This window comes from Limanda limanda, chromosome 11 (assembly GCF_963576545.1).
Source record: "Limanda limanda chromosome 11, fLimLim1.1, whole genome shotgun sequence".
In the NCBI taxonomy this organism is placed as follows: Eukaryota; Metazoa; Chordata; class Actinopteri; order Pleuronectiformes; family Pleuronectidae; genus Limanda; species Limanda limanda.
This window is the reverse complement of record NC_083646.1, coordinates 10,479,737-10,507,668: the sequence shown is the minus strand read 5'-3', so window position 1 is coordinate 10,507,668 and position 27,932 is coordinate 10,479,737. Positions and strand designations below refer to the sequence as shown.

General features: G+C 42.9%; 3 protein-coding genes and 1 non-coding gene across 4 annotated transcripts; 2 read left to right on the top strand and 2 right to left on the bottom strand.

Moving 5' to 3' along the window:
* Positions 1-17: 17 nt before the first annotated feature.
* On the bottom strand, positions 18-1,245 carry LOC133013728 (transcriptional repressor RHIT-like). The gene is made up of 2 exons (XM_061080766.1): positions 1,023-1,245; positions 18-928 (listed from the first exon to the last, which is right to left on the bottom strand). Exons 1-2 carry the CDS (start codon positions 1,192-1,194, stop codon positions 243-245), a joined length of 858 nt encoding a protein of 285 aa, XP_060936749.1. The 5' UTR covers positions 1,195-1,245; the 3' UTR covers positions 18-242.
* A 1,562-nt stretch (positions 1,246-2,807) lies between these two features.
* Positions 2,808-6,787, bottom strand: tpi1b (triosephosphate isomerase 1b). The gene is made up of 7 exons (XM_061080772.1): positions 6,570-6,787; positions 4,605-4,728; positions 4,317-4,401; positions 4,059-4,191; positions 3,815-3,900; positions 3,626-3,713; positions 2,808-3,538 (listed from the first exon to the last, which is right to left on the bottom strand). Exons 1-7 carry the CDS (start codon positions 6,676-6,678, stop codon positions 3,420-3,422), a joined length of 744 nt encoding a protein of 247 aa, XP_060936755.1. The 5' UTR covers positions 6,679-6,787; the 3' UTR covers positions 2,808-3,419.
* A 1,681-nt stretch (positions 6,788-8,468) lies between these two features.
* On the top strand, positions 8,469-8,522 carry LOC133014818 (U7 small nuclear RNA). The gene has a single exon (XR_009681493.1). It is a non-coding gene; the product is annotated as a U7 small nuclear RNA (small nuclear RNA).
* Positions 8,523-10,095: 1,573 nt separating this feature from the next.
* On the top strand, positions 10,096-25,251 carry lpcat3 (lysophosphatidylcholine acyltransferase 3). Its single transcript, XM_061080741.1, has 13 exons — positions 10,096-10,196; positions 13,385-13,492; positions 15,341-15,447; positions 15,989-16,082; positions 16,346-16,383; positions 18,494-18,672; positions 18,804-18,912; positions 19,030-19,116; positions 19,435-19,598; positions 21,403-21,550; positions 21,771-21,926; positions 24,308-24,451; positions 24,530-25,251. Exons 1-12 carry the CDS (start codon positions 10,112-10,114, stop codon positions 24,425-24,427), a joined length of 1,395 nt encoding a protein of 464 aa, XP_060936724.1. The 5' UTR covers positions 10,096-10,111; the 3' UTR covers positions 24,428-24,451; positions 24,530-25,251.
* The last annotated feature ends 2,681 nt before the right edge of the window (positions 25,252-27,932 follow it).

The window sequence follows — 27,932 nt, the reverse complement described above, 5'->3', positions numbered from 1 at the left end:
TAATTGAGTCCACTCAATTTATTCACAGATAATTTAATGGTCAGTAGCTCAAGGCTTCATGAGGTCCATGCACATTTCAGAACATAATTCACAAACTAACATAGAAAACAGACATTTCATTCTTTCTTTGCATCTATTGGGAGTTTGACACTAGAATGGTGGATGAACAATGACACAATGACACAAAGACAATGTATCTAATCTGTTGGACAAGTGTGCTTCCATTGTCCAGCTGCACGGGGTCAAACAGGCACATTGTCCCTCTTGTGAACGCTCCTTGTGTGTCTGCCCAGAGACTCCATCCACTTGAAGGATTTCCCGCAGAAGTTGCACACAAACTGCTTCCCCTCGGTGTGGATGGTCTGGTGTCTGTTCAGGGCGCTCGTGGTGATGAAGGTCTTCCTGCAGATCTCACACCTGTACGGCCTCTCGCCCGTGTGCGTCCGGATGTGAGCCGCCAGGTGCGAGCAGTTGCTGAAGCGTTTCTCGCACACGGAGCAGCAGTAGGGTTTGTCTTTGCTCTCGTCCCCGCTGCCGTTGTTGTGCAGGTGGTGGTGGAGGTGCAGGTGGTGGTAGGGGTGGAAGGGCAAGGCGTGGTCCTGCAGGCCGGCTTTGAGGCTGGCAGGGGACGAGATGAAATCTTTAATGTCTGACTCCAGGCCGTCCAGCTGCTCCTCGTCGTGAGCGATCCAGAAATCTCTGTGGCCCCTGTGCTGCTCCTTCTTCACCTGAGAGGGCTCTGGGTGCTCCTGCTCCCCCGGGCTGCGGCCCCCGTCCTCCTCCTCCTCGCAGGGATGGGCCTCGGGGGCCTCCTCTGCAGGGGGTGAGTGATGGTGCTGCTCAGGAGGAGGAGGAGGAGAGGTTGATGGATGGAGGTGATGGGTGTGCTGCTGCAGCTGGGCTGAGAGGCATCTGTCCTCCACAGGCTCTGAGGAGAGAGAGAAACACAGAGAACCACATCACGAACATGAACCAGACTGGAAACCTGCAGGAGGTGGAGCTACAATCCTGTGGAGACCAACCTGACTTGAGAAGCTTCAGCTGCATCCTCAGGCGACTGATCTCCAGATCTTTCGAGCGAGAAATCTCCTCTTTGTACTCGAATATTGTTTTCTCCACAGCTCCGAAGATCTCGTCCGCGGCCGCCGCCAGCCGCTCGCCGAGGAAAACTTTCAGGGACATCATCAAGGACATTGTCTGAGGGGAATTCACAGCTTTTAAACCCGAGTCGGGACGTGATCGTGCGGGTCCGCGGACGTCACGCTTCGCTTGTAAACACGGACATGAGTCTGGGCCACTGTCTGAGCCACGGTGACCGGGAACACCCGCCCCCTGCTGGACTGGAGGGGGAAAGGCCAGAATCAGAACAAGGAATATTTATAGATCACCGTCGGAAATTATTTTTAGACGATTGCTCAGACCAAGAATATAAGAAGAATGTGAAGAATAAATATATATATATAGCATACATAAGAATAATGCAAGAAAAAAAAAGTAGTATGTCAAACATATGCTTTACACTACTATCTATCTATCTATCTATCTATCTATCTATCTATCTATCTATCTATCTATCTATCTATCTATCTATCTATCTATCTATCTATCTATCTATCTATCTATCTATCTATCTATCTATCTTCCATCCATCCATCCATCCATCCATCCATCCATCCATCCATCCATCCATCCATCCATCCATCCATCCATCCATCCATCCATCCATCTATCTATCTATCTATCTATCTATCTATCTATCTATCTATCTATCTATCTATCTATCTATCTATCTATCTATCTATCTATCTATCTATCTATCTATCTATCAATCAATCAATCAATCAGTCTGTCTGTCTATCTATCAATCCAGTCCCACCTGACATTGGTCGAATTATCTATTGAATTTATTGTTTAAAGGGATAGTTCACCCAAAAATGAACAATCACTCGTCATCATACTCACAACTGGTATGGAGGGGTGGATGAAGTGTTCGGGTCCACAAAACACTTTAGAAATTTTAGCCAAATCCAATCCAATTTAGGTAAATGGCAAACAAATCTGTGTCTTTAAGCCCCGGCATTCAAATTCGAAGCGAGTACATTTACACCATGTTTTTGTATCTAAGCAGGAGGCGGATAACAGGGGACATTAAGGCTAAAAGCATGGTGACTTTTCATTGTAGGGTGAACTATCCCTTTATCATGACTATTCTTATTACCCATTTAGAACATACTAATCAAGGAATGTTTCATGTTGGTGGTTAACATCTCTGCTTTGCTTCGGCCTGTTGAAGTTTGCCGCCCCCCCCCGGGTACCAGGTCTGAAAAGGATATCGGTTTACAGTGTGTGTCGCTGCTAAATAATTCAGAGAAATTCCAAAACATGCTTTAATGAGAACACACACAGATTATAATTCCCAGTGTGCTTTAGCTGTTCTTTTACAGTCCAGTACACATGACTGTCTGTACAGGTGTATAATTGGAAAAGGCTGCAGAACTCTCCCCTGACACATGAATCTTATGACGGCTTTGTGTCTGTTTTAGCTCAGCGCCGGGATAAAAATAGCAGTGAAATGTTTCTCTGCATGGCATTGTCTTGTAATGAGATACTCTGTCTGCCGTCCTGAGAGTACCACCGGGATTACTTATCGTGTCTGTACGAACACACAGCAGCCTGAAGGGCAGGTTGGGAAATTGACTGTTATAAGTGTTAGCATATATTCTGTGAAATGTAAGGAATAATTAAAGGGTTTATGGGAAAGTGATAGGATACAGAAGAAGAAAAACAAGAGCCAACACACTAAAACAGTCTCTCAACCATTTATTATAACGTTTCCTTACAACCATCCCACCCTCAAACCTATCGGCCATGACACAATATGATTACATGTAATGGAAACCTCCCTCTTGGCGAAACAGCCAATGAGAGAGTGGATCATGCGTGTCTACAGGGAGGTAAAAGCCACAGAAGAACATCATAATTACACAAAAGAGACGCAACTAATTTTTAAGACAATAATAAATCTGATTGACAAGAGCTGTGACACCGTTTACACAAAAGAAGTTGGTAAACTTTTCAAGTAAAGGCGTGGACCGCTCATCCACCTCAAGGTGCAAGTGTCACTCTATACAGCTTGAGCACTTGGTGTGGAAGTTAGTAAGCGCACACAGGCTATTCTCAGTGGTCTTAACTCATTTCAGTGCAATACAGTGTATGTGTCAACATGTCCTTTTTCTCCAGGACAAGATTTACCCAAACCAGATAAAAACAAAGGGAGGGAATGACACTGTTACACATAATACTTTGAATAAAGAGGGGGAACATGACTAAGTGCTGAGAGTGAGGGATGATGGAACTGGATCATCTGAATGGAGCTGGCCTCTGATCTGGACATGGTCACACTGCAGCTTCCAGATTTCTTATGCCTTGGCGTTGATGATTTCGATGAACTCGGGCTTGAGGGAGGCTCCGCCGACGAGGAAACCGTCCACGTCCTTTTGGGAGGCAAGTTCTTTGCAGGTACCACCGGTCACAGAACCTGAGAAGAAGAGCACAGCCTCGTGAGAACACCGAAAATACAAAAAAAGGTTAACATGATTATGTTCATCTCGTCCCTCTGACTGACCTCCATAGATGATCCTCACAGAGTTGGCTACATCCTCAGAAACATTGGTCTTCAGCCACCCCCTCAGTTTATCATGAACCTCCTGAGCCTGAGGTGTAACACAGGAAACAGACACTTTATGATAGGTTCAGGAAAAAGAGACCGCAGTAATCTGAAATGAGGAAATATTCAGTGGACTCCAGTATGTACCTGCTGTGGGGAGGCGGTCTTGCCGGTGCCGATGGCCCACACAGGCTCATAAGCAAGCACGACCTTAGACCAGTCCTTTACATTGTCTGTGGAAGAGACGTGTGATAAGACATGAATTAGATAGTTTAAGAATTTCCAACGTGCTCCAGCTTGTACAAACTTCCCCTGAAATATGTGTAGCAACATTCAGGGGAATCTCCCGTGCATATGACACTCTAGGGTGGGGTTGTCAGGACTCACGTACCTGCGATGACCTTGGTCTGAGCAAAGACGACCTTCTCGGTGATGCCGGCCTCGCGTTCGTCGAGCTTCTCTCCGATGCAGGCGATCACACAGAGTCCACTCTCCAGAGCGTGGGCGGTCTTCTGACCAATGAGCTGCAGAACAAAGGATGCAGTGAGAAATCTTACTCATGTAAGGATTCAACTCTCACAATGTAGCACCTGCTGTCTCTTGAAGAGAATTCAAAGTGAATGTACAAGATAAAATCCTCCAGTGTTACCTCGTCGCTCTCTCCGAACACGTGGCGCCTCTCGGAGTGTCCCAGGATCACCCAGTTCACGCCACAGTCCTTGATCATCGCAGGGCTGAAACAAATAATAATCGTACAATAAACACATAATAATCTAATCTACTCCATCTAGAAACAAGATTTAGATTTTCATGATATGATTGAATATACCAGTGGATTTACAAGTGATTGGACAGAGACTTTTTTGCATTTTTAGCTACTTTTAAGTCCTTTTCATTCAACCATCTTTAATTTCCTTCTATCGTAGATATGGCATACCTGATCTCCCCAGTGAAGGCCCCCTTGGAAACCTTGTAGCAGTTCTGGGCTGCCACGAAAAACTTGGCATCCAGCTTGGTCCTGGCGAAGTCCAGGTAGATGGAAGGAGCGCCGCAGACCACGTCTATTAACCCAGAAGAACAGAGAAAAGCTTTAGCCACATTTTACAAGACCTATTGGACTGGCTTCCTTCACATCAATGATATAAATGTGAAGATATTAACTATACATACTGAAGAATTCAAAGTAGCCAGTAGTAATCAATGTGTGAAGGCTGAATAGGATTCTTCATTTCAAATATTTTTCCTGAAATAATGTTTTTGGTCGTCAAATTTCCATAAATGTGAAACCACATGTTCAGCTGCTGAATGATATCAAAAGGTGGGTGGGGTTCCAGGCCTTGCTTACAGACATTTCAGCAGGATGCCAACATGTGTGCTTAAACACTGAGTGATTAATTCAGTCCAGACTTTCCTCTTGTGATATTTACAGGGAGAATTGTAAATCGAACTGAATGCTGAGGGCCGAACATGAACAAGGGAAACAGGAAACTGGTATTGATCCCAAACTGCTTCTTCCCATCAGTAACAGACATTGCAGCAACACTAAAATCCAAACACAGGCAACCAAATGTGTCAATGAACCTGATTCCCTACTGCTGCTTCCACGCCAACTGGCAGATATTAAGAAACTCCTGCTGTAGCTTTTAAAATAGATTCATGTTGCACTGTGTGTGAATACGGTGGGTACACTGCATGTGCAAATATGATATTAACAAACTCAACACCAGCCAAGTTTGCAGGGGTCAAGCACAGAAAAGCAAAGTTAAGACACTGACATTCACAATGTAACCATATCTTTGGGGTTAGGTGAGTCTATATTAAACACTCCTCGGTATTATTGGTTTGGTAAAGGTCATCTCCCCCTTGGCCGGGCTCGGACCCCTCTGCATTAAAGGTCCTAGTTCAGCCTCTCAAAGGTCAACGACATGGCTGCATTCTACAGAAGTCAAGCAAAAGTCATGAGCCAGTGTCCAGAAGGCCAAGTCCCAGAGTTTAAATACCTTCCATGAGATCTTTGACTTTAAAGCTCAGGGGGGGGAAAAAAAATCCTAATTTGGTTTCAGCCATACACTGTTGGGTGGGGTGGGGGTGGGGGGGCAAGGTCCAAGGATTGGCCGAGCAGAAAGATAGTCTTTCTGCAGCTCGGGCCTGTTGTGTTGAGGCCTTGTGCACAACACTGGAGTTGCATAACACCAATTTGCAGAAGCACAACTGGTCTGATCACTAAGGAAACGGCCCGGACGCATTGAACGTCTCCCTGTGCGTGTGTGTGCGTGCACAGTAGCATGCAATGGAAAATACCAGAAGTGTGTTAAAACTGCTGCAGGATCGTGCATGTGTGTGTCTGTGTGGGCGTGTGTCTGTGTGGGTGTGTGTGTGTGTCCAGGCTGCAGGAAGCAGACAGCAACAGGGTAAATGTCGGCTGCTGCATTCAAGTAGCGTCGGATAAATGGAAGAGGAGAGGACTGCAGAGGAAAACCTGTGTTTCAAACCTCTTTGGCTGCTGGGTTTTTTACCACCAGAAGTCAACTGACACACTGTCTCCACAACATGAATTGAAAAACGACTCACACCAGGCCCACGTTGGAGGGATGAGCGGACACTTGAACGCATCCTGGCTGGTCTACGTGCAGAAGAGAACGCAGCTTCACCGCAGACATGAGCGAAAATCATATCATCCGTATTCACGAAATCCTGCGTATCTGTGTTCTAGTGTCACTTCACAATGGATGTAGCCTTTAATGAGGTTAAATGCAGGAGGATGACGCTGACGGTGTCGTCGGCCTTTTGAATGTCAGGCTAATGAAAGAGGCTAAAGGAAGCTAACACATGCATATAGCGATATTGATAAATCAGGAGGTGTTAGTGTTAAGTCGGTGTAGTATGTTCTGGATCCACGTACCGACATTGGCGTCCACCTTGGCTTTGTTCATGCTGTCGATCAGATCGCCCAGGCTCTTCTTGTCGCCATTCAGCTTCCAGTTTCCACCGACGAAGAACTTCCTGCCCATGTTTGCGGTTGTTGTGTTTTTCTTTGACAAAGCTGGAGAATTAAAAACGGTAGCGACGGTTCACCGGGTGATGCTTCGACAAGGGGAGAGAACAGCGGCCGTGAGAGAGCAGCTGAGGGCTTTTATGAACACGGAGAAGTTGACCCCTCCTCTCATTCAGCTCGATTGGCTCGTAGCGGAACGCCCGTGAACGCATCTCCCCATGTGAGGAAGGGGAGCGAGCGAAATGGCGTGCTGCGTTCAAAGACATGTTGTTACTGCAGAGGCCGGTGTGTGCCATGGACGTGCACTGGCAGAACTGTATATTTTCTTTAGAGACAAGATTAGATGAGATAAGATAGGATGAGTTGAGTTGAGTCAAGATAAGTTCAATTAAGTTAGGATAAGGTAAGATGAAAAAAAAATTCACAATCGACACAGCACAAGGAAGGGGAAAATGTAGTAAGAGTAAAAATACTTATGATAATAGAATAACTACATAAAATTAAAGTAGAGACACTGTCGTTTCTTTTAAATGTGCAATATTTAAAAAGGTTCAAAGTAATGTCATTTTGAAATGTCTCCACCACTAGTCACATAAGCAAAATCAAATAAAATGTCTCAAATTGAAAGTAAAAGGGCTTTTGGAAGAGCACATATGGACACCAGGGCCCAACAGATCCCTAATGAAACCACATTTATATTCACTCCATCCAGATTTTTGTTTGGATCTGCACCAAAGTACACACACATAAGTCCCCTAAACATGCGTGAATCCTTTGGTTCTATCACTTTGGTTCCTATCTACAATATCATACAATCTGAGTAGCTTTATCTTTATGGAAATAAACAACTAACTATATGTAAAACCTTGGATTTCAGACTGCATGAGGATCCAGGCTTCCAGGTCCACTTATATGTGGCACTGTGCAACTATTTTAGACTCTAAAAGTACAGTAAACAATTCCATGAATACTTTTAAATCATCTTGTAGAACTTGCTACTGCTCTAAAATCTTTGTTCCATTCAAATCTGGCTAAAGCTTGTAGGTATTACTGTGTTTATTTGGTGTGAAAAACTATTATATTACTATTATAGATATTATTATATCTGTTTACCTTTGAACCATCCGAAAGATTTACAAAATATATATTACTCTATTGTTTGTTACTTTATTGTGAACTGTTTGGCCCATGACTTTTGTTTTCCAGTGATCTAAATGGGCATGGACACATAAACAAACAGAACCTTCTCTGTGAAGGTCAAAATAACAGATATATTGTGCAATTCATTCATTGTTAACTGATCTTGAATTGATTCAATTACATTCACTATAATAAAACATACAACAAAAGAGGGTCAGTTTGAATATGAACGTTTTGCCTTACATTCATTTCTTAAATTGCACTGGCGACAACAAGAATAAGAAACGTTTTAACACATTTGTCGGTAAAGGTTGATTTCGCCCAATGTGACTGAGACCTGTTTCTGAAGCTGAGTTTGATTGGCTGAGACGGCAGAAGCCCGGCCTCTCTTTGTGCTGTCTGGATGAGTAAGGAGCTCTTTGATTGGATGATATTCAGTCTCATTTTGAATACCCTGCATGCACTGGGAAAGATACAAGTTTGTTTTAACGTGATGAAGTTGTAAAGCTGTAGAGTCAAGTTCTTCATATATTAACATTGCTGTTTTGTTATCTTTTGTTATTCCCTTTTGCTTTCCTTAATTCCACATTTCGACATTGTTGCACCGTAACACAAATGTAGGTGGTGACAGTACTGTCATGCACGGCTGACGACAAGTCCGCAGGATAAATTTGCTCTTTTGCTATTTTTCTAGAAGGTTTCTCTTAAAGAGAAGCCCGCACTTCATGTCTAAAAACAAAATTCACAGATACAACTGACGTCAGTTCACCACAAATGGTTGAACATACCACTCGTTGTAATTGTTTTGGCTCAACTATCTAAAACTTACTCTCAAAACATGAATCTATGTGTAAAGATTTTGTAAGACTTTCCCTGAATTAACATTAAATAGATTAATAGTACTACTTGTAGATGAGGTAACTGCTGCAGATTCATACAAGACAAGGTAGTCCTTCAATAATAATAATAATCATAGGATGATAATAAGGTTTATTTGTAAAATCACATCTTGCAACAAGGTAAGCATCACTATAGTTTACAACTACATGCAGTTGTGTGAAAAGTAGATTTTATTCATTTGGTGGAGATGTGAAGTCACAGTACAAGGAATATTAACACAAGTGCAAGGGAATACAGTAAATAAACAATGTCACATATTTTTAAATAATACATCAGCGCATGGTTTCTGTAAGGTAAAATGATTTCCATTATAAATACTTTTTTGACTAATTGTTTATATGTGTACAAATATTATATGTTTAACATTGAGAATATGAAGGGGTAGACAGGAACACAATAGACAGATGAGGCGAGGGAATGAATAGGAACGTCAAATAAATGTAGAGTTAGAAAGGTAGTTACAGTGGTTTTTGATTCTTTTGTATAAAAAAGGGTGAATTTAGGATGCTACTTGAATAATAGTGTATATTGTCACAACAGATATATTGTACTTAAGTAAAATAATTTCTGTCTGTACTAAAATGTGGTTGTTGCTTTTTAAAACAGGTTATTTCTACTAGACTTGTTTTGACCATAGACTGGTTTTGACATGTTCACGTGAATTTAAATTATGAAGTTTATTATAGAAAGGGACACCAACGAAGTGTTATACCTGCATGTCACCATACGGGGGCAAACTCCCCCCACACGGTCAGGTGTGTGGGTCTGCTTCCAGACACCGAGGGGTTGATGGTTAAACTTCATGGAGTCTGCAACTCTTCGTCATAGTTCTGGAGGCGTTGCTGCAGATACGTGTCAGCCCATATGTGCCACAAGCAGGGAAAACATACAAATAAAATAAAATCACATATAATAATAAATGACAGTTTAATTTTGCCGGGGTTTTGACCGCAGTGTGTGTGTGTGTGTGTGCGCGTGTGTGTGTGTGCTCGTTTCTGTTGCCTTTTTGGAAACAGAAAAATCATTAAAGGATTAAAGGATCATTAAAAATCAAGGGATCTAAACCTGGTTTAAATTCGACAAAACATATTTTCTGAGCTAGTTGAAGTTATCAATGTTTATGGTCAAGGTTATGGTTAAGTATGAAGTGGTTATGTTTAAAGGTAGAGATGAGCTTATGGACAGACTGTACAGAGTGAAGGGAAGTACATGCAAACAAGGATTACGTGTGTGTGTGTGTGAGAGAGAGAGAGAGAGAGAGAGAGCGAGAGAGAGAGAGAGAGAGAGAGAGAGAGAGAGAGAGAGAGAGAGAGAGAGCGTGCGCCTGCGTGTGCGTGCGTGCGAGCGTGCCCGTGAGTCAGTAGAGTTCACTAAACCGTCGCGCGGAGACGTTTCCGCCCACAAGAAAGATGGCGGCTCCCTTGATGGAGAAGCTGGCGGACTCCCTAGGTTCCCCGGAGCCAGCGGTTCGACTCATTTTATCTATTTTAATCGGTGAGTCTCTCCTTCCCGGGGGTCGGGTGTGATGTTGGGCCGCCGAGGGGACTCCGGGCCGGGTCACTGGTCCCACAGCTCCCACTGCCGAGCGCCACTGTCACCGCTAACATGACGCTGGGTCAGGTACCGAGTGAGAGCTGTAGCATCAGGCTGAGGAGCTGCTGTGTTGCTGCTGCTGTTCCGAACAGGAGCAGACTTGTTTTTGCAGGAAGCTACTGATCGATTCGCAAACCGCGGGTGAACATTTGCCTCTCAGCCTCCTCGGTGAAGTTCTCCTGTGTGAGAAGCTCCAGCAGCGGCTGAAGTGAGGCTGGCGAGCCGGGGGGGAAGCTGCTGCTGCTCGGCTAGTTCTCAGTGAGGTGTCGCTGTCAGATCCACACAGAACGGGTCTGCCGTGTTTCTCATCGTCTTCCCACTTGTTGGACCAGCTAGCTAACGAGTCAACCAAGTTAGCTAGTGTGATACAAATGTGTGTTAGCAAAGTGCTACCAGTGTGGGGACAGGGTCAGTAGCTGCAGGATTAGCTAAACAACATGAGAGTGGTGCTGGTTAATCGTCCTCCTGTTGTTGGCTGAGGACAAAGCTTTGACATGTTGCAGAATGAGCTCATGCTGTCAAACTATGCCCCCCCCCCCTCCATTCATTTGACTAGAGGGGAGATATTAGGAGTTCTCTGGGGTCTTTCCTCACAGAGCTTTGTTTTTAATTGAATGTTCTGCTGCTTCACCACATCAGGCTGCAACACGTTGCACGACTCCAGGGTGGGAATGTCAGGGTTGAGTGTGTGGATGTGGAGGGGGGTGGAGGGGGGGGTGTCCTCCACGCTGTCCTCTCTGAACTTTGCTCTGACACATGGCCATGTCTATTTTTTCTCTCTGTGCAGACCCACACAGCACAACACAATGGACTGAACAAGGCCATTCAGATCAGACTTTGGTTTGTGTCGCAGCCTTCAGCGCTCCACTCAGCCTGCTGCCCGCTCTTTGTCCCACTGTAGATGCGCTTTTGCGTAATATTGCAACCGTATAGTAACTGTCTAAAGCCAAGGACGACAAAACAGATTGCGCCATCGTTTCCTCTGGTATACACAGATTTTCATAAGCTGGATTTGGTTAGCCAGCTGATTTGCAAGAGCAGTAACATGGAAACGTACTGGGTGGGACCTGGCTACATTCGTATTTTCAAAACAAATTCAATAATTGGGCCATATCAGCCACAATGCAGTTTCACAAGAAGCCTGCAAGTGTCTACATCCCAGTGACTCAGATTCTGTGTCTGAGAAGCTTTATTTTGTTCGACATCTTTTTATTGTACAGAAGGGTCATTAATCTGTACCCCAATAATTTTGACCTTAAACATCTTTTGAAATGAGGAGAAGATCCACACATCCAAGAGTTCCTATTAAAGGAATTATGTCATACAATCCTCAATGGAACATTTAAAAAAAACATCTGTTTAACTGGTTTAATGTTATTGCACCAGAGAATATTTGTGGCACCTGTAGGGTATTGTATGTGGGGTTGACTCAACACAAACTCCAGTGTCCCTTGACCAACCTGATAAGGCAACTTTCAATAATGTGGCTCATTGATTGGTCGTGAGTATTTGGACAACAATGGAGATCTCTGGCTCGGAGTAATAAACTGAATCTCTCTTTTACTACAGCTACAATACTTCTTATTAAGATCAATTCATTATCTATTTATCTTCTTAAGTAAAACAACAGGAGCACCTGGGGAACTGTGTGTGACTTTACAACATATTAAGCCACGTCTAAGTTGCTGTGTTTCCTGAGAAGATGCAAACCCTGATATCCACTAACCTTTAGTTCCTTGTTTGTTAGTGGAAGTACAAAGTTGAAAGGTCTTGCTCATTCAGTCAGAAACAGCTGATTCAAAGGTTGGACTGTCTTACTCCTCCGTGATTTTATTATCAAGTTCACACGCTCACCCGAAATAATCACAGCTGTCAACTCTTGCGTCACAGTTCTGACAAATGTTTTTCATAATGAAGCATTTTGAAGGAGGACTTTATGTTTCAGGTGTTTACTACAAATACTAATCAACAAGCTCTGCCTCCTGTTTGTGAGTATCCCAACGGTGGAGCTCACCTGAGAGCTGAGTTTGCACCAGAGGCAACCCTAGAGAGGCCTGATGAATAACATCCCTGCAAAGAGTTTACTTTAGATTATCATTATTTTGATTCAGGCATATTTATTAACCACACAGCAAATGCATTTTAAACGTATGTCCATAATGCACAAATATTATGCACAAAGTACCATTTAACCATTAAACCATTGGTTGATTTTATCATTTCATATTTATCAAAACAATAAATAAAAACACAAAATTAATGTAGCAGAAAACCTTAGTAGCATAAACAAACCCATAAAGCTAGCCTTTAAAAATTCTATATTATGCTTGAAATCCTACTCATGTGAGCTAGCCAAAAAATAGAAAGAAATCAATCTTGTTCTACTTAAAAGAGTTTTAGCAAAAAATGTAACATTAAAATAAGTTGCACTCTGATCTAAATAGGAGGTTGGTGCTACACAACAAAACAGTGATACGTGAGAAGCAGGTGAGGAGCTAAAACAGAATCAAGTCACAAGTCTCACTGGACATGTGGCCCACGATCCCAGCAGTGTTAATGCCAGCGGCCGGTTCTGTGAGAGAGGCACGATGGCTGCATGAAACCTTGAGATGGAGAATGTAAGTGGTTGTGACAAACAAAAGTTGTGTAGCTACACACTGCACGCTAGAAAAAAAGTAGGCAGGCCATAATGCACTGATTACAAAACAACTGATTGTTTGTGGACTGTTAACAATTTTTTTTACTGGCCCTTCAGTCTCTTTACTGGCTCACTGGTCAATCACAATAAAGTTAATATGAGAGTCATACTGAACAAAACGATTCTCTTTTATTTAAGAATAATGGTTTGGGCACTGAGTTTATTCTTCCTGTCGTTACACAGACATTATATTCCTCCTTGAGAGGCCAGACTTGCACCCAACACACACCACACATGCGCACCAGTGGGTCTAATGTGTGTCCGCCATGTGTTTTTACCACAAGGTCGGAGTCATTAATACGCTGAGGTGTCAACAGAAGCTCAGTTCGCTCATATGAATGCACATACTGTAACGGCGTGTTTTCCCCCCCTCTGTCTGTTTCTCCTGCAGGGTATCCCTGTGCCCTGGTCTACCGGCGGTTCTTGTTCTACCAGTCTTCCACAGTTATTCATTTATTCAACACGCTCTCTGGACTGGCTCTAGCAGCTTTCAACTTCGGTGAGATAAAGGAGATGATTTGTGTTGTGCTGGTGGAAAGACTGCAAGTATTGTTCACCTCAAAAACAATTACACCATTATTTATCTTTGTTTTCGTACACTCAACCACATTTAAATAGTTGGGTTAATATATGTGTCAGGGCTTCTTTAAAGCTGCCATGGGGGGTTTCTTCCAAAGAGGTGATAATTTAAAATGCAGGTCATCAAATGCAGTAAATACAGGTCCTTCTTCCTAAAACAGTTGCATAGCCATTTTTGTCTTCTCCTCCCCAGCCCTTAATGATGCATTGCTGTTTTTCTGATGTATGTGCAGAACTATATGGGGAGCTGCTCATACAAAAAAAAGCTTCTTCATAGTGCTCTCAGTGCTCAGAACAACCATAGGGCACCTTAAAATGTACAGGTCATACACTGCTTACATTGTGTGTCAGCAGCAGCTACAAACTCTGAAGCAATTAAATCCAAGCCCAGTGGTTTCACCCACAAGAGGTGAGATAAAATCCTAGTCGCAATTCTTGGCCTTTCTGAGTCAATCCAAGGCCTTAACTTTTAGTTTAGAATCCTAAAAAAAATATTTCATGTGCTGCTTCACTAAATAGAATGACTTTTAAAATGTTAACTGTGTCTATATGTTCTATTAAAGAAACACGTAAGACTTAAAAGATAAAATATATATCATATCTGTAACTGTCAAATACGCCTGCCATACCCTTAGTGCTGTCAGAATATGTTTGGCTGTTGTCAAACTGATCAAGAGTAACTTTGTTAAAGAAAATGAAGAGATGACTGTTTAGCATTTCTTCAAATGTATTACGTCGTCAGCCTCTTTAAAGAACTAATATATAATTGCATGTGTCTGCTCTAACAGAAAGCACATTCACTCCATTTAGTTTGAAACACGGTGGCTAAGGGGTGTGTTGTTGTAGATCAAGATTTATAATTTGCATGTGGATGAATCATCAACTGTTGTTGGGACATTTCTTGGTGGGTGAGGAAGTAAATGTGTTGCTCTTAAGCAGGTGGGCAGACAGGTTTGACTACAGGAGATTATTTGATAGAAAATAACATAACTTTTTCCTGTTCCAACTCATTCAATGTGAGTATGACGCTGTTCTTTCCCGTCTCTGATGGTAAACTCAACATCTGTTTGGATTTAGTTTCAAATAAAACTGAAATTCTTTATAGACTTCCTTGGGCTTTGATATATTCCAAGTCTTTTTTATTATCTGTTATTTCATAAGAAAAAGGTTGAATCAATTAATTTGTCAATTACTTTTCAAAGTTAATAAATGATCAAACTAGTTATTAGTTGCAGTCCTAGTTCAATTTACTGTCACACAACGATATGAAACCAACAAAGAGCAACCATTGAATTGTGGGTGTTTTTTCTTATAACATGATACTGATTATCGGAATAGTTTCTATTTTACTTTTTGTCTCCTCATGTAACATGAATAGTTTATTTGTCGCCGTGGCAGCAGTGGTAAGGATGAGAGGATGAATGGATGGAGCTTCGTCATGGTGGCAGGCTGGAACGCTAACTGCTAACATTGACTTCTTTCTCTTTTCTTTATTATGTTGTGGCTGCACTTGGATTTTACAGCAGGTCTGTTGCTTTATCTTTCTCCTTGTGGAATTCTGTTTGCTCCGGCCGTCTTTTGAACGCTCAATTCAAGTCGGATGTTTATCATGTCTCTGCTTTGCCTTCGTGTCACCGTGTCTGCCAATTCTGAACTGTGAAGGCGGAGGAAAAGGGCTGTTGTCCTTTTCAGTCCCACAGGTCACACTTGACTGCACTCACCTTCTTCCTCAGCCCCTTACCCCCTTCTCTGTCCATCTCTTTCCCAGGCGCTCAGATCTATCACTCCGCAGTATGCATCCTTGTCCAATTCCTGATGCTGAGGCTTATGGGAAGAACAGTAACAGCTGTCCTGAGCAGCTTTACCTTTCAAATGGTGAGGTGGCCTGGTGTCTCTTTTTTCTCTCTCCATCTCCATGTACGGTACACAGGCTTACTCTGTAGCAATGGCTCCCTGATTGTGCACTGCTAGACTTTTGCCGCAGTGGCTCAGGTACCGCCAGCCAGATCGTCTGCACAGTCTTATTTCTGTGTCTGTAGGTTTCTTTGATTTTCTTGTTAATGCCTAAACACTGCTGATTAAAATGGCCAGTCACAGCTAAGGCCAATAATTGTATGACGTAGTAGTCACATGCTTCCCGCAGAAATTGCCCTGCTTGCTTTTTTGTACCCTCATACTTTGAGGAACATGGTAATGAAACCAAGTGTTTACACAGAAATGTGCACACTCTAGATCACCTTAAAAAACCTCTTCACACTTCCTGGGAATTATCATGATGATTTTCGGTTTTCATTCTTTTCTGTTACTTATAGCAGTGATAAACTTCTACTTATATTTAAGGAGGCTGATCTTTTCCATCCGGATGTTTTTAATGTTTATCGTTGTTTGTGGTTTTCCCCTTCTCCTCCTCCTGTAGGTCTACCTGCTTGCAGGTTATTACTACACAGCAACAGAGGAGTATGACATCAAGTGGACTATGCCTCATTGTGTCCTCATGCTGAAGCTCGTCGGTGAGTTGACTCTAGTTCTCCTTGCACCGCTCTGCTTGTCAAAACAAATTGTTTTCTTAAAAGTAGATATTTTCTCATTGTATTGAATTTTTGAATCTTTCTATTGTTTTGTTGTCACCTCCCCCTGTTCACCAGTGAATGATTAACACATTGATAAACTGCCGACAGGACATCTGCATGCTGTTAGTGTTTATTGAAATGATCATGGCAGCATTAGTCACCCTAACATAGTTTCTGACACCCCTTGCATTTTCTGATTACAGGGTTGTCATTTGATTACTATGACGGCGGAAAGGAACCAGTGAGTTGGTTGATCTTTCTTGCTTTTGCTTGCTCTAATGTTGGTGAATTTATCGATGTTGTCTGTCTGGGTTTGAGTTTTACTCAACTAATCTCTGTTTGTTATTTCTGGGCTCTTTTTTTATCCTGTCGTATGTTAAAGATGGGTAGATGGGTTTTGATAGAAAGAACATTCAATCAATTAATGATCACTATGAGCTGCACGAGGCGGCTACAGTCAGTGACTCAATACAAACAAGGATGCAGGGCTGTGCCAAAACATTGTTATCACTATCTAAGAATGAACCAATTATTTCCCCACAAAATTCTGTATTCTAAACAAAATTGTACAATCAATAAATTATCAGAATAGAAGAAATTACTTGTTACAATTTCCAAAAAATTGAAGGGTACAGTGGTACAGTTTCTTTGTTTTTGTGCGATCACTAATTCATAACTCAACAATATTAAGTTCACTCACCATAGAATTTAAAGAAAAGCTTTTACCATAAAGCAGCTTTTTGTTTGCTACGACTCAAACACAAACTATTGTGTATATGTCACCACAAGGTCACTCAAACAAGCAAATGCCTGGTCGTAAAGGAAACAAAAGCGACTCACAGCTCAGGAGAGAGTAAATGAATACAGCAGGGAAGCTCAAAAGAAGAACTGGACATCTAGGCACATCACAACTAACTGAAAGCCAGACCACTATGGAATCCAAAGCAGCATTGATATAGCAGCAACCGAACAAAAGGGCTTTCTGCGAGAGAGGAGCTGCAGCGATCTTCTCTTTTTTCACAGTCCGTTCAGGCTCTTTGTGTTTGTCTGCTAAAAGCCCAAGAGAGGAGAAGTCGACATGATTTAGAACAGCAGGGAAGAGAAATGGGGCAAAACAAAGGACAAGGACATGCTAGCGAAGGTATAACATAATGGGTGGCAAGGATAAAATCATCTCTCACAATATGTACAATTATGTATCACAACATCGTGATACAGTACATTTTAATGGAAATAAAACGGAGAAACTGTCACCAGATACCACACAGGCTGGCTTGTTCATTTGTAACATAACCCACAGCGATAGAAATCGACCAAAGGTGACATAAAGATAGCTAGGTCAGTGTAAACAGAATAGCATCACTACCTCATCCCATTATAAACTTTGTATCAGCTCTATTAAGGTCTTTCAATGATGTGCTCTTCTTTCACCCAGTTTGCTTTGGTTTCCAGCCGTAGTTCGGTTTCTTTATTTGTTTCAACACATCCTTGGCAGCTGTGAAATTCCACTTCTGTTGCTTTATTTCGTTCTCATTTTAATCAGTATTATTCTGTGTTTTTCATTCTCCTTTCATTCTTGGCACAAACCTACACCAAGGCCTAACATTCCCCTTAAATGAAAACCACCCTCATAGCTAAGGCCACATTGCAGTTCTCAGCTATGGTGGTAGTTACAGATTTCTCGCCCCTTTGTTTTACCATTCAGTGTCTGAAAACAGCAGACACCCTTTTGAAACCACATCTAAATTTTTATTTGGATCTGCCCCAAATTGCACATATTCGTAAATCTGTCCCCTTAACATGCCTCATTGTTTTTTTTAAATCAAGATCCATGAATTACTTTTTGAGAAATCAATGGAAATGTTGAAAAGCGCCCTACAATTCCTGGATCTGCTCCCTGATCTGGATCTGCACCAAAATCTAATGGGTTCTTCTCTGACCCATACCGGATCCTTCCACCAAGTTTCCTGGTAATCTGTCGAGGAGTTTTTGTGTAATCCTGCTAAATAACAGATAGAAAAACAAACAAACAAACACAAATGAAAACATAATGTCCTTGGCGGAGGTAATGAAGGCCATAGGTCACTCGTCAGTACACAGGTTACAGCCTGCATTGACATACCAGCTAAAGAGTATTTAGTTCAGTCATGTTTAGTTTGCAGCCAACTGTACATAGTGGTCAAACGTTCTGTAACTAGATCCACATTGAGCCCGTCAGTGTGCTCTTAAAATGTCTTCCCTTCTCCAGTGTCTGTTCCCTCCCGACTGTCATCCCACCTTGCCGTCCCTCCTCTTCTTCTGATCTTCTCTGTGTTTCATCGTCTTTCTCCTCTCACTTCCCCAAATCCCAGTCCCAGCTGAGTGCAGAGCAGAAGAAAGCAGCCCTGCCGGCTGTGCCCTCGCTGCTCGAGGTGTGCGGCTTTTCCTACTTCTATGGAGGCTTCCTGGTGGGTCCCCAGTTCACGCTGCGGAGCTACCAGAGGCTGGTGGCGGGGGAGCTCACCGACTGCCCCGGAAAGCCCCCCAACAGGTAAAAGAGCCGGAAGATTATGGGCGATGTAAAGAAAAATGAGCTGAAAACATATCTTTATGTTGCAGTGAACATCACCATTATTACCTGCTCTACTCCCAACCTCATCCATCTCTTTCTTTATCTTTCAGCGTTATTCCGGCTATGAAGAGGTTTGGTCTGGGTTTCGTCTGCTTGGTTATATATACAATATTTAGTCCCTATTACGCAGAGAGCTACTTTCTAACGGAAGAATATGAGGTGAGAAAGACAAATAATCACTGAGTTGTCGTACATCTTTCAATGCACAACAAGTCAAAGCATCAGCGTATCTTTTTTCCTCTTTGTCTAAAATATAAAATGATGTCGTGTCCACAGGCTCAGCCGTTCTGGTATCGCTGTGTGTTTCTTCTGATTTGGGCTAAAGTCATCTTGTACAAATACGTCAGTTGCTGGGTCATAGCGGTAAGTCGTCTCGTAAAATGCAAACTTGTGCATGAAATGTGTTTGAAAAAGTTGTGGCTTGATGGCAAACGGCTAAAAGCTATTGATTTGGTGCCTGAAATTAGCCTTATTTTTATGAAACTGCATTTATATCTATGTTTATAGTGTAAATACAGCAATAACACTAAAACTACCACCCGTTACATATTTTTACATATGTGCTGATGATTACATTTTTTGTCACACCCACATCCGCAACATGTACAGTCACAGTTTATCTGCTTCGTGGTCTGATAAGACTCGAGCAAATTATGAAAGTATGTAATTTGTATGTTTCAGGAGGGTATATGTATCCTCTCTGGCCTCGGCTACAATGGCGTTGTGGAGGGCCAGCACCGGTGGGACGCCTGTGCCAACATGAAGGTGTGGCTCTTTGAAACCACGCCGCTTTTCGGAGGAACCATCTCCTCCTTCAACATCAACACGAACGCGTGGGCTGCCAGGTCAGTGTGGAGCCTGAAATCCCTGAGGTTCTCTTACCCAAAGCGTTGATGTTTAAGTGAAATATTTATCTGGACGGGAACAATGAGCGAGAAAGCAGGACGGTTCAATCATCACAGTGAGGATGTGCACGCCCTGGGTGGGGTGTAAAAGTTTAGCTGCTTTCAGACGCTTACAGTCTCTTGACAGTTTTCCAGCAGCAGCTTCATGCTTGAAATTCTTTGCATATGTGGCAGAGTTTTATGGTTACCGCAGTGAGCAAAGCAATTTATTTAACACACAGTTTATTACATGGTCCATTTCTTTTGAATGCATTAGCTACTTAAGCTCACTTTTACTTTCTACTCTGTATAACTGCATGAGACACAGAGGATGACAGAGTGGGAATTGGTTTTAAAATAATAATAAAAGTAGCTAAGATGTAGAATCTCAACAGGTAACTACAACAGGATATTAGACTTTACTTAAGGATGATATTAAACAGTATGCTGGTCACAGGAGAGCTGTCTGGCCTGAGGCGGATACTAAAACCTTCTCAATGTTTGACCCGAGAAGAAAAGTCTATTTATAGTCACATGTGTGCCACTTCTGAGTTACAATTCTCTTGGCAGACATTTAAGCAGTTTAGTAATAAACAGCTTCAGGAAAAGCTGACAGAAGTAGTGTGAATAAAAGACAAGAAATAAATCCCTACTTTCTAAGCTCTTAGTTATCTTTACTTAATCTATTTGATGTTCAGGCGCGGGAAATGACTCAGTTTCTGTGATTGCTTGCCAGTCTAAGCAACAGCATTGGCATGTCACCTACAACTACCATCAACCAGCAAATGGTGATGGAATTAAGTGAACCAGAAAACACAAAGGGACAGACAGCCAGTGTTCACCATTAACTCAATTAGTCGAGAAGCGTGAAACCATTTATAGAGGAAACTTAGGCCCCAGTGTTACAGTGCTGGACAGGAGGCAGGCGTGCTTTTCCTGTGGTTGTGCATTAACCAGTGAGGAGCATAAAGCAGTGGTCGCCTTAAAGGAAGAGGGCAGATCGCAGCTCACTAACATATTCCTTGATGCACACTTACTTACGTCATTAGCTCTCCTAAAACCTCAAAAACCTTCTGAATAGCTTAGAGGTTTACAGGAGTCTGAATTCTAAAGGGATTTTCTTAGTAATCAACAGGACAATCTCAATCTCTATGAATAATAATGATTATAATAATAATCTTGGTTCAACTTGACCCTGCAAGTTGAGAGCTTTCCCATCTTCCCCTGCTAATGAACACATTCCTGAAATGTTCCTGGCACAACCTCTCACCCTGTTATTGTCCCCGGGGTGAAGGCCGTCTGGGTGATGAGAGGAACCAGAGTACATGAGAATATTTGTATTACCACATAAGTATCTGTATATCCCTGTGTATTTCCAAAACACCGGTCTTGTTTTAAGAGAGAGTGCCCTGTCAGATATTTGGTAAAAGAGAAAAATCCTGATGTAACCTTCACATTCTGACGTAGTGATCGTACACGGAGCAGGTTTAGATGTTTTTATAAAAAAAAGGAAACGCTGGTGAAAACACACTGTGCTCCTGTAGCCTGGACCACTGTTGAATTAATGAGCACCCTTTTAGACATGTAAAGTTGAGCTGTTTTAATAGAACCTCAGTTGCTATGCAACAACAACATTCAGGTAAGTGACTGCTTGTCGTGACAGTGGTAGTTGATTCATTGAGCGTTTTCCCCCATGTCCAGATATTTAATTGAAGGAAATGTTCCAAATAACAAAATTTTATTCCTCTTTTCTCTTTTTTTTAAGACATGTCTTCAAGCGGTTAAAGTTCCTGGGAAATAAGACCCTGTCTCATGTGGCCACACTCTTGTTCCTGACGATTTGGCACGGCCTCCACTCCGGATACATCTTGTGCTTCTCCATGGAATTCTTCATCATCACTGTAGAGAGACAGGTACGGAGATGAGTGACCTCATTATATTTATTGGTATTTATCTCAGCAGGATATTTGTGATTTAACAAGAGACACTCTCTTGTTATTAAACATCATAACACTATGGATCCAATGTACTTTACTGTTGAATGCACTAATTAAATATTGACTGCGGTCACAATTTGGCATCATTTTCTTGCTTTCATATAATTATTATTATGTGTGTGTGTGTGTGTGACAGGCCCTGGCTCTGGTGAGGGACAGTCCCCTGCTGACGAAGCTGGCCAACAGCGCGCTCTACCCTCTCATCTATGTAGTCCAGCAGTTTTTACACTGGCTCTTCATGGGCTACCCCCTAGTGCCATTCTGCCTCTTCACCTATGACAAATGGCTCAAGGTAACTCACAACTCAATAAGTAAAGTCACAGGAAAAATACTGTAATTTTCACTTGTATCATTAAAGCTGGGGTTGGTAATCCCTGGAAATTGCCCCGCTCGTTAAAGCTACGCCCCAAAACACATCTACCCGAACTGCCACGACTCACTTGCTAACTCAGTATTCACCCTTCATTTTCAGCAGGACATTTTTTAACCTCTATTTTCTTCTATTAGTTCTTTGGGGATGATTACCATGACATTTATTGATAACATCTTTTAAATGATTCATGGTAATGATTTTACAAATGAATGGGATCCTAGGATCCCACTTGACTTTCAAAGCTTAATAATCTGTTTGACATGCTACAGGCTTCAGACTGTGTGTGTTTAGTTAATTAGCTATTTGCCACTAAAGTCAAGGGTTTTATAGCTTTGTAGAGCTTTCCTCAGTGTGTCATGTGACCACCCACAGTGTGGAGCAGTGCTTTCTTGAGACCAAAAGAAAATTCTAAACAGTTCCTGAGTGTACGTAATTATTTGAATATGCACATTACTGGCATCAAGTTGGAGCCACGAGTCTCTTGTGTCTGTGAATGGGATCAACTTACTGATTAAATGTTTGCTGTTTAGGACTTTCAAACCTAATTGAAAGATGAGCCACCATCAAGCTCTTATAGATTAGAAAGTGGTGACTGACTGGCTCAGACTCCCGTTCCTCGAGCCTGCTCTCTCTTACTTTGTGTTTGGAGCGTGGTAACATGCTACCGTCACGCTCAGCTTCTCAAGGTCAAGCTGAAAATATCACTGCTGCTGCCAATGAGCTTCATCTCTCAGGAAAACATCCCTTTTAACCATGTGATGTGAAGTAGTTCTTGTAGTCTAGTGGACGACACATGTGCCACCAGTGTTGGGAAGGATACTTTCAAAACGTATTCCGTTACAGAATACAGAATACATGCCCAAAAATGTAATCTGTAACGTATTCCATTACATTAACTAATCTGAGTAACGTATTCTGAATACTTGGAATACTTCCGGTTTGTATTGCATTTTTTAAGTGCATGATTGCGGCGTCGTTATAGTCAGTGGAGCAGCAGCAGTTTAAACTCTCTCTCCGCCGATGCGGCGGGGCAGCTGGATGTCCGGCTCCCATCCACTCCCATCTCTGTGCCGGCCCCACCGGACGCTGAAGGACACCCCCCCCCTGAGCCAAGGCTGCCTTGCAGTGCAGCGATCGTTTCGGCGTCGATTCTATTTTTTTTGCGCTTGACGCGAGCGTATCGCTCCAGGAAACACACTGAAAAATTATTTTAAACGATATTGATGACATTTTATATATGGCATATATATGATATAAATGAATGAAAAAGCATGCATCCAATAGTTTGTATTCACCTTCTGTTGTCCTGGAGTTTTAATTTTACCAATTTTACCGATCACATTATTAAATGCCCCCTTCTGCCCATCCACTACAGACACACAAGCAGTCATAAAGATAAAAAGAGAGGGGGGGGGGGGGCGGAGAATACGTAATTTACCCTCGACACCCGACATTGAACGGAGCAAACAGCGGAGAAGTTCTTGAAGATAGATGACATTAAATTGGGACGCTGTTGCAGTTAATGTTGGAGCAACAAGTGACTTTATGCTTTTATACTACTGGGTCAACGGGTGATATTATTCAGCGTCCGGCGCTTCAGCGTCCGGTGTGAACCCGGCGTGCCTCGCTGGTCTCCTGCAGAGCCATGACAGCGGAGCTCTGGAAGCGCAGGTCGGGCAGCTTGCGGATCAGCAGCTCCGTAGATTTCTGGTAGCGACGGAACTCTCTCAGAGCCTCGGTCCCGGGCCTGTAGCGGTGAGGCTTCTTCACGCCGCCGGGGTCCGGGCTCTCTTACGGCAGCCCTGGTCTCCAGCTGCTTCCTGGGGGCTTTGCCGCCGGTGGATTTACGAGAGAGTGAATAAACTCGAGAAGTACCGTCATGTAATCCACTGATTTCAACAATGTAACTGTATTCTGAATACCATCTATTTATTTTGTAACTGTAACGGAATACAGTTACTCATAATTTGTATTCTAAATACGTAACGCCGTTACATGTATTCCGTTACTCCCCAACACTGTGTGCCACCACTGCTCAATTTCCAGCTTTCATAAAAGGTGAAAGGTGAGTGCTGATTAATATTGATCATTACCAGCTGCCTCTGTTATAATTGTTTATCTGGTTCACTGATGTAATTTATGCTGACACTAGTGTGTGGACTGGTTACTGCCTTCATTTTGCAGCTTCAGCAGCAGCTGCAGATTGTAGCAATCGCACACATTTACTTAGAACGAATGTAAATTACAGTTCATCTGACTGTGTAATTGACATTCATTTGATCTTCTCTGTGTTTTCACAGGTGTATTCGTCCATCTATTTCTGTGGTCATGTATTCTTCCTTGTAGCCTATTTACTCATGCCATACCTCCGCAAGGCACTGGTGCCTAGGAAAGAACGGAGCGAGAAGAAGCAGGAATAAAACTCGGTACTAAGACTTGGCATGGTAAGCAAGTGCAAGCCTTCAGTTCGTTCTGTTGTGTCTCGTGACAAGCTGTGAACCCACGTCTGTTTCTCCTTCCAGGTCCGTCTGAGGCTAAATATCCACTGAAGGGAACTGTGACTTTTCAAGGAGAAGAACGGAAAATATTTTAAGGCCTTTAGTAATATATATGTCCATGTAAAAATAAATTTCTATATATTTTTGTGTTTTAAATGGGAAGGGTGTTTTTATAAACATTCGAAGAAATGTTTACAGGAAATTACCATCGTGCCACGTGGGGTAATTGTGAGCCAATCAGGGGTGATTTCCTGTTTGTTTATTGTTCTCTCTTGTTGTTCATTTTAAGACATGTGGGACTTGTAGAACCTGAGAGACTTACATGCTGTCGACACAGAATTGCACTCACCAGTCACGGGTTCAGAGTCCGTCACTGACTCCGCTGTGTTTTATGTTTCATTTCCCTGTCTTTCGTCTAGCACCTGCATTTAGCAGCAGCATTCAGCCTCGGCAGGAGGTTTGAGCACAGCGCCCGCGTGTGCGGCGCTCTCTCTTGGAATAATACAACGTGCATAGAGCTTTTCTGAAAAAGCAACATGATGATGATGATGATAATAATAACAATAATCAGGGGGGTTATTTTTTGAAAATGGCTGCCAGTGGTTATACAAGCACTGTAAATCTCACACACACTTTACACTAACACCGACTCAAAATGGCCTTGTAATAATGAATGTTTTTACAGTACATATGTCCGGGTTTTAATTTGATTTGTGATGAGAAGAAAAAAAAAAGAATTGATTTTATAGAGTTTTAACAGCTTTTATGAAAAAGAACATTTTTTTATCTTTGGATAAGATTTCCTGAACTGGATCTGCATCGTTCTCCTGCCTTTCCTCATGTGATGTTGTGGTTGTTTTTCTTGCCATACATCTTCCTCTCCCTCACTTCCGACTATGCCTCTCCTCTCGTGTCTCCGCCTCGATTTCAATCAGGCCCTCAGCTCTGAGATGCACAGTTGTTAATCATTTCATAAAAAGACTTACTCACTGCCCAAACATGGATTCACTACAGTTTAATGTCCAGACCCTCACCCTGGTTTTTATAAAGGAGAGGCATAGGTTGTGTTTTGAGTTGAGGAATTGTCTCATTTCTAACTGGAAGCAAAATGAAAAGAAAAAAAAAATATTGGGGGGGAGGGGAAATAAAAACGACGTTTATATTTGAATTCCACAGTTTCACCTGTTCCTCTGCTTCTGACAACAGGGGATGAACAACAAAAAAGCAAGTGAAGTAGAAGCATCCCGTCCCTCTGTGGGAATGCTGTCTTGTTTGGGATGGGGGGGGGGGGGGGGGGGGCTGGATTGTCTGGAAGCGAGCTGGAGAGCAGCCGGCCCTGCTGCCGCCGCCGTCCCTTCACTGATGCTGACGCACAGGGAGGATGAACCTCGCTGTAGCTACAGCCCAGATTTTAGTAATATTTATACATGACATGGTGATGATTAATTAATGTGAACTGCTATTTCAAGAGACTACTTCTTTGCCTTATTCCTACCAAATGTACACAGGAAAAGAAAACTTGGAATTGATAAAAGGGGGGGGGGGGGGGAGTGATTTTTTTCAAATACGCTTTTATAACTTCATTAAAATGCTGCATTTCAAGCAAGGACTCTGGTTGGTGTGTGCATACGTGCATGTGTGTGCATGTGTAGGGATAGCTGTTTAAAATTGTGTGTGTGAACTTGTACTTAGTGTATATCGCTGTGAGGACCCTTTTGAGCATAGACCTGATGGAACTAGGACCTTTTGGATGGTCTTTACTTTTTAAAAAGCCTGTTTGAGGATTTTAATAAGGTTATGGTTATCGGGCCAAAAATATGATAATAAACCAATTACGAAAAGTAAAATAGCATCAAGATTAGAAAGTGAGTCCCAAATCTCAAACATTTAAAAGTTAAAAGGATAAAAGAATATAATGAAATCAGTATAAGAGGGATATGGGAGTGAAGAATTATGGTGCAAGTGTTACTGATGTTGCGGGGACATAAATCACGTTGTTGGCATTTGGTTGTGTTAAGGTCAGAGTAAGGGGCTGTAGGGAGGGCATTATGCCAATAAGTCATTAAGTACAATTGGTGTGTGCTTGTGCTTATACAGATCACCTTGTGAGGACCATGTTGAGTCTAGAACCTATGGAGTGAGGACATTTGGCCTATCCTCACTTTCGGGCCCACTTTTTAAAGGGCTGTTTGAGGGTTAAGCCTTGGTTTTAGGGCTAGGGTTAGAACTAGGTTTAGAGTTAAACATTAAGTTGTGATGGTTAGGATTAGATTAAGGGGCTGTAGTGACTGCATTATACAAATGAGTGTCCTCAGTGAGATAGAAGTAAAATCGTGTGTCACCATTGCCTTCATTTGTACGGGAGCACAGGGCAATAAGGGGTGATGTGACGTCATTTTGCAGTCTGGTTAAGAGCAGTTTGAGATGAGGAGGGAGCTGGGAGGGATTATTATTTTTAAAAAATGGAGGCGTCTGGCCCAGATAAAGAAAAAAAACAACCTTAAAGGTGGTGAGATGAATTGCTTCTTCTGAGTCACTGCTAATGTGCGTTTCCACAGCAGAAAAAGAGCCAGAGCAGCAGTCTGGTCTCCAGCTGGTGGAGGGGGGGGGCGGAGAGAGGGATGGAGAGAGGGATGGAGAGAGGGAGAAGGACGCAGTGTGGGCGGGTTAAGAAACGCCGAGAGGGAGGGGACGCCAGCGTATAGCACCGCTCTCTCTCTCTCTCTCTCTCTCTCTCTCTCTCTCTCTCTCTGGCTCTCTCTCTCCCCCTCTCTCTCCTCTCCTCCTCCGTGCAGCCGAAAAACAAGGGCATCCATCGGCGTCTCAACCTTCCTCACACCTCCTCATCCTCAGTCCAACACACACACACACACACACTCACTCACACACGCCTGACATCTCCTCGTCTGAGCTCCATCTCTGTGTGCGTGTGTCCTTCTTACTCCTCCACCTGGAAGTGTCGGGTTTGTTTTCCGGGGCCAGAGCGACTGTGGGGGGGGGGAACTGCCGTGCCGAGCCGAGCCGAGCCGAGCCGAGCGGCAGGGGCGTGAGAGGCGGATGCTGCGCGCGTAAGAGGCTGGGTACCAACCAGGAGCATCACCGCACTCAGCACGGTAACGTCCGCTTTCTGCCTCTCCTCTCCGGGTCGAGCGACATGTTTCCTGTGTGTCACCAGAGCGATGCAGCCCTGTAGCCCGGGCTCTTCATGTGTGTGTCAGCAGCAGCATGACTACTGTCGCATTATTTTTCCTGTCCCCGGCTGTGATGATGATGTGTAGCCTGAACAACCTGTGACCAGATGTCTGCGTCCCCTCGCTTTTTTTTTTTTATATATCTCCACCTCCTGTGCAGTGGAGCCTCACCAAGCACTGCAGCAATGGAAAAAACGTAGAGGCTTGTTATGTCAATGAGAGCTGAGAACCCCCCC

What these genes read in the sequence shown, in the direction of transcription:
- LOC133013728 (XM_061080766.1), bottom strand. Translation starts at nt 1,194, where the DNA reads ATGTCCTTGATGATGTCCCTGAAAGTTTTCCTCGGCGAGCGGCTGGCG. An exon ending in GCTGAAGCTTCTCAAGTCAG is followed by an intron (nt 929 to 1,022) that starts GTTGGTCTCCAC and finishes CTCTCTCCTCAG; the next exon opens with AGCCTGTGGAGGACAGATGC.
- tpi1b (XM_061080772.1), bottom strand. Translation starts at nt 6,678, where the DNA reads ATGGGCAGGAAGTTCTTCGTCGGTGGAAACTGGAAGCTGAATGGCGAC. An exon ending in AGACCGCCTCCCCACAGCAG is followed by an intron (nt 3,714 to 3,814) that starts GTACATACTGGA and finishes GTTACACCTCAG; the next exon opens with GCTCAGGAGGTTCATGATAA. An exon ending in TGTGAGGATCATCTATGGAG is followed by an intron (nt 3,539 to 3,625) that starts GTCAGTCAGAGG and finishes TCTTCTTCTCAG; the next exon opens with GTTCTGTGACCGGTGGTACC.
- lpcat3 (XM_061080741.1), top strand. Translation starts at nt 10,112, where the DNA reads ATGGCGGCTCCCTTGATGGAGAAGCTGGCGGACTCCCTAGGTTCCCCG. An exon ending in ATGACGGCGGAAAGGAACCA is followed by an intron (nt 16,384 to 18,493) that starts GTGAGTTGGTTG and finishes CCCAAATCCCAG; the next exon opens with TCCCAGCTGAGTGCAGAGCA. An exon ending in CCTATGACAAATGGCTCAAG is followed by an intron (nt 21,927 to 24,307) that starts GTAACTCACAAC and finishes GTGTTTTCACAG; the next exon opens with GTGTATTCGTCCATCTATTT.